Source organism: Phaseolus vulgaris, chromosome 10 (assembly GCF_051622355.1).
Source record: "Phaseolus vulgaris cultivar YP4 chromosome 10, ASM5162235v1, whole genome shotgun sequence".
Taxonomy (NCBI): domain Eukaryota; kingdom Viridiplantae; phylum Streptophyta; class Magnoliopsida; order Fabales; family Fabaceae; genus Phaseolus; species Phaseolus vulgaris.
Window position 1 is genome coordinate 39431689 of NC_143507.1, and position 9933 is coordinate 39441621.

The window sequence follows — 9933 nt, forward strand, 5'->3', positions numbered from 1 at the left end:
GGGTTATGTTTATAGAAAACTTTTTTACGTTCAAAAGAATACTAGCATTTGGTGGAGAATGGGATTATTGCAGCAACAAAAGGCGTTGTTCTCACATAAGTCGAGAAGAAGAACATTGAAGATCAAAAGTTGAAAGACTTGAAAGCAAAGAACTATCTAATTTAAGCATTAGATCATTCGATTTTGGAGATAATCATTAACAATGATATATCGAAGAATATATGGGATTCTTTGACTCAAGTTTTGATATTGAAGATAATCATTCGATATTGAAGCAAAAATATCAAGGTTTGACTCAAGTAAAGAGTGTGCACTTGCAAGCTCTTCGGAAGGAGTTTGAAATTCTTCACATGAATGTAGGAGAATCTATGAATAAGTATTTTACGCAGACCCTTACCATAGTCAACAAGATGAAAATAAATTGTGAGAACAAGGGATATGTTGTTGTAGTTGAAAAGATTTTGAGATCCTTGACTCCCAAGTTTGATTATGTTGTGTGTTCCATTAAGGAGTGTAAAGATACAAATACCTTAACTGTTGATGAGTTGCCAATCAACTTACTTGTGCATGAACAATGCATGAGCTCTCATGTTGAAGAAGAATACGCCTTGAAAATTACTTCTGGAGAACAATCTGGAAGAAAGGGTCAAGGTTGTGGCAGTCTTAGAGGAAGAGGACGAGGATGAGACAGACAAAGCTTCGACAATACCACAATAGAGTGCTATAATTGTCACAAGTTAGGACATTTTCAATGGGAATGTCCAAGCAAGGACAATGAGACCAACTATGCAGAAACTTAAAAAGAGATGTTGTTAACGATTTACATGGATATGAATAAGTCCAATAAAGAAGATATGTGGTTCCTTGACTCGAGGTGTAACATATTTGTGGAAAGAATGAATACTTCTCATATTTTTGAAGCATTAGATAATGCATAGTCTTTTAAGTAATCTGAAGGCTTTGTGGTTCTTTAAGATTTTCTTTGTGGAATAGAAGGTGTAGAAACTCTTGTGCCAATGATTCAAGCATCTTTGGAAAAAAAGAATTGGACGAGGTGCAAACAATACTTGAAGGTTTGTTCACAAAAGATGGGAATGTGATTAATCATGGTACCATCCAAATTTGATTGTTGCAAACCATATTTGATTGTTGCAAAAGAGCTATTAAGACCTGATGTTGCTATAAAGTTAGAGTTATAGTTGGAGTAGAAGAAACTCCTGCCTAAAAAAGAACAGAAGTAGTATCATCACCTTCATCAATATCTTTGAGTGATTGAACATTACAAACAGAATGTGAAATCTGCATATAGGGAGAACATTCATGTTTCTCATAGCAAGTTTTAGTAGTGTGACAAGGATCACAATGAACACACACTTTAGAACTTCAGACATGACCACGACCCCTATCAGAAGTTGAGGAAGGCTGAGATCGAACACCAGAACCACCACGTCCTCGTGTTGAGGAAGGAAAGTAAACCAAAGTACGAGGATCATCAACAAGTACACCAAAATGACGCTCTTTGTATATTAGAAACGAGAAAACATGATTAAGATCTGGTAACGATTGCATCATCGTGATTTGAGAACGAATAAGAAGGTATTGTTCATTAAGTCCTTTGAGAAAACAAAGGATGCAATCACCATCACGATATGAAGGTATAGTAGGAATAAGATTGCAAGAATACTTGATCTCACAAGAACATGAAGGCAGAGGGAGAAATTGATCTAAATCTTCCCAAAGATTTTGCAATCGAGTAAATAAGTGGCGATATTGAAAGAACCTTGGTGAAGAGCATATATCTCTTCTTAGATATCAAAGATGCGAAAGACATCTCCCCGGTAGTAACATTTGCAAAGTGTTATACATCTCAACTATGGTGTCCATCCAACAAACCCTTGAAGCAATATTAACAACAAAAGAGTGAACAAACCACGACAGGACAATAAAATTACAACGATCCAATGGCCAAACATTACAAAACCATGAGGGGGGACGAAGAAGAGTGTCATTGATGAAGTGAATCTTGCTCCTCGAGCGAAGAGTTGAGGAAACATCACGAGACTAATATAATGATAATTGAAACCATCCAATTTGATTAAAACAAAAGGAATTTCATGGTTATCATAGACGTTGACGAAGTAAATATTTGACATATTAAGAACCATAAACAAAGGAGCCGCCATGAAAGAAATAGAGAAGAAGATGAAGAAAGGAAGCTAACTATTGCAAAAAAATAGCACAATGATACCTTGTGCATTCTTTAGAGAATTTGAGAAAAAATAATAAACATGAGGAAGAATGCATTCTCTATATTCATTTGTTATCAATTACAATAATCTTTATATCAATAGTAAAGAATGTCTTCACCAAGTGCATAACTAACAAACTAACTGAAAAAAACTAGCTAAGAAGTATATTTGTTAATAGATGTTATTACAACACAATTTTATTGTTATTTTTATTAATAAATTATATTTATAAAATATTTGATTTTATATTAAGAAAATAATAATTATCAAATTATATGTAATTATTGTATGCAATATTGTACGATATTGTACCCAATTATATGTAATTAATTTAATAATGATAGAATCTTATGATTAGTATCCTACATGATTAGATGGTAATTTGGGGGAGAGAAACTCCCTACAGATGTAACATATACATTAAGACAATAATAATCTCCTCTTCTTACCATTTTTTTTATCATTTTCTTATATGGTATCAGAGCACCGATCTTGATGCCCTCACAGCCTTTTTATATTTTATACAATATCATTTTATTGTATATTTTTGCTTTTAAATATGTTTAAGATAAAAATATGTTTTTCTATTCCTTCAATTTACTCCTTTTTAATATTTTATTATATTTTTAATAAATAAATTACAATATTTTATTCAATATATTTTAAAGTTTTGTCAAATTAAATAAGATATTTGTACATATTTCTTAATGTTTTTTAATTTATTATTTTTTATATATCCCTCCTAATTACTCACTAAAGAAGGATACACCTATATTACAATTACTTTTATTAATATTTTTTAGTCGCTGTTTAATTTTGTATTTTAATTAAATAACTTAATTCAGTATTTTATTATTATTTAGTTATTAAATAATTGTAATAAAAAATAGATAATGAAAAGTTGTGATGAATGTAAAATTGGTAATTATACGTTATAATGACTAATTTCCTTTTTCCACTGATATTATTTGTAGTAGGATCAAAATTATAATTTATTTATACCATTTTATTAATAATTAAAAATAATATTAAAGTCTTAATAAATAATGATTTAAATATGATTTTTTATCTCTGATTTCAAACTTTTCTCAATTTTTCATCTTTGTAAACTATAAAAAAAACTTACTTAAACTTTTTATTTACAATGGGTTGTCCCCTTGGTCCACCACAGTTGTGACAAATTTAGAAAAAGGCCTAATTAATTTTGTAGTGTAGTTTGGTTGAAAAAACCAATCCAAAATTACCCAACTATTTTTCCTTTTTTAAAAATAATTACCATTTTTGGTGAACTTTGAATATTCTTATTTAGTAATAGACAAGTTTCCCCAAATTGGAGGAAGAACAGAAGCAAAACGAGGAAGTGACGTGGAACCCTTCCTTTCATACTTTTCATTCCCACCAATCACAATTCACCTGTTGTCGGATTTGGCTCAACCACAAACCCTAACTAAACAATAATAAATAAATAAATATTAACAGAAATCTTAACTTAGGAATTTTAGTCCCTTAGTTCAATTCTTCAGTACAAATCTCCTAATTTATTTTTAAGATTGTTATTACACGCATGAATAAACTTATTGAATTTAATTAAAATACACTATTACCATATTTTACATTATTATTTAATTATAAATTATCAAGTTTTTCGACAAAAATATATTAATTGTATAGTCATTACTTAAAAAAAACAACCTTTTAAACTGGTTAATAATATATATAAAAAATTATACTAGTTCTTCATTCTCAAAATTTCCAGGATTTATAAATTAGAAGATTTTAAATATTTACAAATGAATAGTAATAGCATGAGATTATTTTTGCCATTTTCTTACCAAAGAACCAGTGGTGACTACAAAAATGTGTTGTTTATAAATGAAAGCGATAATTGTTATGCTAAAGGAGGCACCTTTCCTGAGAAGTTGGGAGAAAGAAGAGAGTGGTGAGAGTGAGAAATCAGAAAAGAGAGATGGAGGTTGGATTCTTAGGTTTGGGGATAATGGGCAAGGCTATGGCAACCAACCTGCTACGCCATGGCTTCAAAGTCACTGTTTGGAACAGAACCCTCTCCAAGGTCTCCATTCACACATTCTACTATTTTTCAAGTTTCAGTTTCTTTTTTGTTATTATGTTTCTGTGTGTGTCCTTATGATGATTTCTTTCCATAATACTGATTGATTATTATGGTTGGTATAATTCTGTGCATTTTTTTTTTGTGAAATTTTAATTTGGGGTTCCGTAGAATAGTTTCTTCTCATGTGTCAATACCATTCTTCAAGTTACACAGAAAGTTGTGTGCTGAGGTATCGCTCCTGGCATTTTGGAATACAGCTTAGCAAATTTATTTGTTTTCTTATAGATGATGTCAGATAAGGGCTTGAGAAAATTGTATATTCTGTTCAACACTTTATGAGATGAATTTGGCTCTCTAATAAGGGTTAAGTAAGTAATCTCATCTGTTGATGAGAAAATCAATTGTTGATATTGCAGCGCATCCATTATTTATTATGAATATTTGTGTAATATCAATGTTTAATTCTTTTGCCAATGACTGGGATTACTTACTTTACCCTCAAACATGAGTTTCAGTTTATATATACTTTTCAGTCAGCAAATTACAGTGTTTATTTATTATGGATGTGTTGACATAGCAACTTTTAATTTGAACACTCTGCCACTAGCCTAGCGCCCTTAACTCGGATACTTTTGCTAATTCATGTTTGCTGCAACTTCTAATTGTAGTGTGAAGAACTTGTGCAATTTGGTGCTTCAATTGGACAGTCGCCAGCAACTGTTGTCAAGAAATGCAAGTACACAATTGCAATGTTATCTGATCCTTCGGCTGCTTTATCGGTCAGTTGTGGTGAATATTATTTTGACTAGTAACTTATTTTTTAGCTCTTATTTGAATTCTGTCTGTGGTGACTTTCTAGGTTGTGTTTGATAAAGATGGTGTTCTTGATCATATTAATGGAAAAGGTTACATTGATATGTCAACAGTTGATGCTGATACATCCTCCAAGATATCTGAGGTTGGTATACCCCAGCTGATGTTAAGATTTATTTTCCCTTCATTTGAAATTCATCACATTTTCTTTTCTCTGTTTGATATATATTTTGCTTGTGATTTGTGTAAAATGTAGTCTGTCTACTTTTCCAAAATTTTGGTATAGACTCTTGTTGCTAAAGAGAAACTTGTAAATTGAAGAGAGGTTGCAACTAGTAATGTTGCATGACTTCATTTTTCATATTGCTTGGGGTATTTTATGTGAAAATTGATATAATTTTTGTTCTGTATTCTATTTAATCCTCGAGCCCCCCATTTTATTAATATTTTTATAGATGACAAACATTGCTCTAATCCTCCCTCTTCTCTCTTTTCCCCTGGCTTGAAATAAGAATAATGTAATGTAGTTTGCAATTTACTTTGTGGGGACATCTTTTTTAGTATCATGCATCGCAATTTTTTTATCTAATTATAAGTTTGTGATTATAGTCATTATTTGGTATTTGGCCATTAAAATTTCCTGTATAAAGGAAGTTCAATTAGCTGGGAAATCATCAGTACTGGGGATTTATGCTTGTTCTCTTTATCCTTGTGCTATATGCATGGCTTATAGGTTACTGTAGTTTACTATCTCTGCTAGTTCATACTACACATTTTACCTACTCAACCTTTCGAATGGAAAGAAATCCATAGGCAAGTTGGCATTTACAGACCTGATTTCCACAGGCAATCAAAGCTAAAGGTGGTGACTTCCTTGAAGCTCCTGTTTCGGGTAGCAAGAAGCCTGCAGAAGATGGTCAACTAGTCGTACTTGCTGCTGGGGACAAGGTATTTCTAAATGTTATGCAACAAATTATTGATGTGCCTTTAACTATGCGAAGGAGTTGAAACATTCAGATGCCTCTTCTCTCCATCATATGACATGTTTGCATGACTGGAAGTTTTCAGAGTATAGCATGTATAAGATATATCAGCAACCCGTTAATGCCCTAAAAAACTTTTAATTAATGGATTTTAATGATCAGTGGTCTCCTAAAGTATTCTGTTGAGTTCCCAAAACAAAATAAATTGATGTATGTTTGAGCTATTTAAGCAATCTTTAGTGTTGTAAAATGCCATCAGATGACAAAAATGTAAAGGTAATATCTACAAATTATGGAAACATCTATTGGTTATTGTTATCTAGACTAGCAACTGACAGAAGTCAGAACTTTCCGCTAGAAAGCTTGAAAATATAATGGCAGAGTCCTTGCAGTCAATTTAAAATGTCCTAAGCAAAGAAAAATGTTTGGTACACTTGAATTATCATTTATACATACTTCACCTTAAGATGGGTAAAACATCCTTTTTCATGAAGGTTAGTAGCCTAACTTAAAATGAAGTTATTATGAAGAGAGAAAAATGGAGAAGCTAGCTAGGTTGAGAGAGAGATGTGTCCGATGCCCTCAATTTATGTAAGATATAAAGGGTTACCAATGCAGTTTTACCCCATCAAAGAGACTGTTTCAAGGTTTTGAACCAGTGACGGTGACTTCCTGTTCCAGATCACAAGGTAGTCCCTATGTTCATCTTATGTAACATATGTACGATTAAAATAAGAATATTACTTTGATGGGTTGGAACCCCTTGCAATTATTGCAGCAATTTAGATGGAGGGTAAAAAGTAAAACAAGTTGTCTCACCATTTGATGCTAGTAGGACACTGGTATGCTTTTTATCTTTTGGCCATTTTCTCTCTCCCACTGGTATTTTAAGTGTTCTGCTGGCCATTGGAAATAGTCGTCTATTTCGAGAAATGTGTATGTTCTATAGTATTGATACAAGTTTAATGAAGGAGCAACCATCATATTTAACCTTTTATAAATTTATTATGAAGGTTAGTCCATGTATTTGCTAGCTGGGAATGTCCTGATAGAATTTTTTTAAATTAAATGTTTCATACCTTCTTCATCATATGAGCCCTCCCTTCGTAGAACATGTGAATCACCTAGAAATCAGACTTCCCATTGAGCCAAGCCAAAAACTAAAAGAGAAAGAGAAAAAACATTACTTACTATGTTGTCAGATGTCTGTTGAAGTTGGGTATGTAGTTTTGACGTTAGGCTTTGTTGATATCGTGTGTGTTGGGAGCTGTGACATGTAAAATATGCAGTTTGTGCGTTATTTTCTTTTGTTCAGGTTTAATTAGATTTATTCTTTGATTCGGATTGATTGGTCAAGCTTTTTGTATTTGCGGTGATGTCTATAATTCTAACATTGTTCAAAGCTGTATAAATTATACTCTGAATTTTCTAAAAACAATATTCACATTTCCTCATATTCAAGTATGTGTGCAAGTGGTCTCATTAAGATTCATTGTTATGAGCTGCTCCATATTGAGGGAAATAAAAGAGCATAAATATGCATAGCTCATCTTTCTGTACATTAAAGTTGTTGATTCTTTTGACATGCAGGCATTGTATGATGAAGCACTTCCAGCATTTGACATACTGGGGAAGAAGTCTTTCTTTTTGGGTGAGGTTGGAAATGGTGCAAAAATGAAACTTGTTGTTAACATGGTAATGGGCAGGTAATATTTTCTTCCCCCTTTTACTCCCTCTATCATTTTTAATTTGGGAGTGGGTAGGGTGATTGCAGTATTTTATGCTAGAAAGAAATAATCATCCACATTGTACTATTATTAGTATTCCTTCTTTGGCTGCAAGCCAAATGGATTGCATGTTCATATTTTCTGCTTGTTCTGTAACTTAGTTATTCCCCGTTGCAGTATGATGAATGCTTTCTCTGAGGGACTCACACTAGCTGAAAGAAGTGGTTTGAACCCTGCAACTCTTCTTGATGTGCTGGTAATTGATTTCAACCACTGAGACTCTTATTGCTAAATTTTTTAGTGCTATTTTAAACAATAATTGGGAAATTTTTGTGTGCAGGATCTTGGTGCCATAAGTAACGGCATGTTTAAATTGAAAGGACCTACAATGCTCCAAAATAGTTACTCCCCAGCTTTTCCGCTGAAGCACCAGCAGAAGGACATGAGGTTAGCTCTTGCTCTTGGAGATGAAAATGCTGTATCAATGCCAATAGCAGCTGCAGCAAATGAGGTAAAACTATTTTTCAAATATTTTCATTTTGCGGATCTTTAGCTACTTCTTTAGTTCACATGACTGCAAGTTCACTGCATATCAGGAGTGGTGCTCAAATTACTGAATTGGCTTCATTTGTTTCTTTACAGAAAAATGATGGAACCCTTTTATTTTCTCTGTTATGCTTTAATGTTTAATTTAATGACTATCATGGAAGTTTCATAAGGTACTAAAAAACCCTGCTTTTGTAGGCTTTCAAGAAGGCCAGAAGCATGGGGTTGGGAGATCTTGATTTTTCAGCAGTTCATGAGACTTACAAAGCTCCTGATCATTCATCTTGACTGGATAACTTTCTGAAGTGATTAAGCCACTATCTGGTCAACAGTGTGACGTGAACCATCTATGAAATATCTGTTTGACCATTGGTTATTATTATAGAATCTAATTGAAATGAATGAACCTTTTAAAATTTTGACATCATTGCACGAATAAGCCTTAATGTGTGAAAACAAGTTTAGTTCAACTCATTGCAACTGTTCACTGACATTAATGTTTATATCAACACTTTTTTTCCTATTCATCTTTAATTTTGGGGTATGAGTCACTACTAGCTGCCATCAAACGTATGCTTTGATTAAGCTTTCTTTATCTTTATCTTTTTCTGTATAAAGAATTTTCTCTACTACTCAACCCTAACTCATTCACAACTAACTCATTTTAACAAACACTACTCAAACTCAAACATATTTCAATCATGCCAAAATTACTGCAAACATTATCTACTCTCTGCTTGAACAAAATGCCTTAATAGAAAATTTGCAAATTTTTGAATCCATAAAAGACTTGTACTAGGTCATCATTGAATTTTGTACTTAGGAAATCGTGATCATCTTCAATAGCTTTTGTCCATTCATGGTAGAACAAGGGTAGATGCCTGGGAATGATGGTTTGGTCATCAGTTATCTCAAGTATGTTATAATTTTTCAAATGTTAAGCTGTATTTTTTTTATTTTTTTTATGTTTTGTTTCTTTCAAATTAAAATTAATTTCAAATAAAATATTCAAATAATTTAAATCTTATTTACTATAATAAGTAATTAATTTTTTAAGGTGTTACATGATAGAAGCGAGTTTAAGTAATTGTTGAGTTCTGAATTCATTTTAAGGTTTAAAAAAAAAATCATATTTTTCAACTATAAATTTTATTCCGGTAATGATTCCAGAATTTCATAATCCAAATAGTGAGATTATATTTATAGACGGTTTACATAATAATCCAAATTCAAAGAAGTAACAATCACAATATAGCATGACATATTATTCGACTCCAGCTTATAATTATTCGTTATGTTGGACCTTTACTTCTTCTTCTTGTTCCACCTCCACACCCATGCAAATATCTTTTTCACTGTCCATTTGTTGCGGCTGCACCTTTCAATTTTTCCTGTCTTCTTCATTGAAAAATATGTCAAAAATTTACTCGACTAGAAATAATCAAATTAGGTAACTACATTTCAAAATATACAAGTACAAGTGAAAAGAAGCCTCACTTTATATACATAAACACAGATTTTATAAGATTAAAAGTTAAATTTAA

At 32.0% G+C, this 9933-nt stretch overlaps 2 protein-coding genes across 2 annotated transcripts; both read left to right on the forward strand.

Annotated features, from left to right (window-relative positions):
* Window positions 1–221: 221 nt before the first annotated feature.
* LOC137817420 (uncharacterized) lies at window positions 222–686 on the forward strand. The gene has a single exon (XM_068620713.1). It carries the CDS (start codon window positions 222–224, stop codon window positions 684–686), a length of 465 nt encoding a protein of 154 aa, XP_068476814.1.
* A 3308-nt stretch (window positions 687–3994) lies between these two features.
* Window positions 3995–8923, forward strand: LOC137817422 (glyoxylate/succinic semialdehyde reductase 1). Its single transcript, XM_068620716.1, has 8 exons — window positions 3995–4320; window positions 4989–5099; window positions 5180–5278; window positions 5980–6081; window positions 7707–7822; window positions 8021–8099; window positions 8184–8354; window positions 8588–8923. Exons 1-8 carry the CDS (start codon window positions 4216–4218, stop codon window positions 8675–8677), a joined length of 873 nt encoding a protein of 290 aa, XP_068476817.1. The 5' UTR covers window positions 3995–4215; the 3' UTR covers window positions 8678–8923.
* The last annotated feature ends 1010 nt before the right edge of the window (window positions 8924–9933 follow it).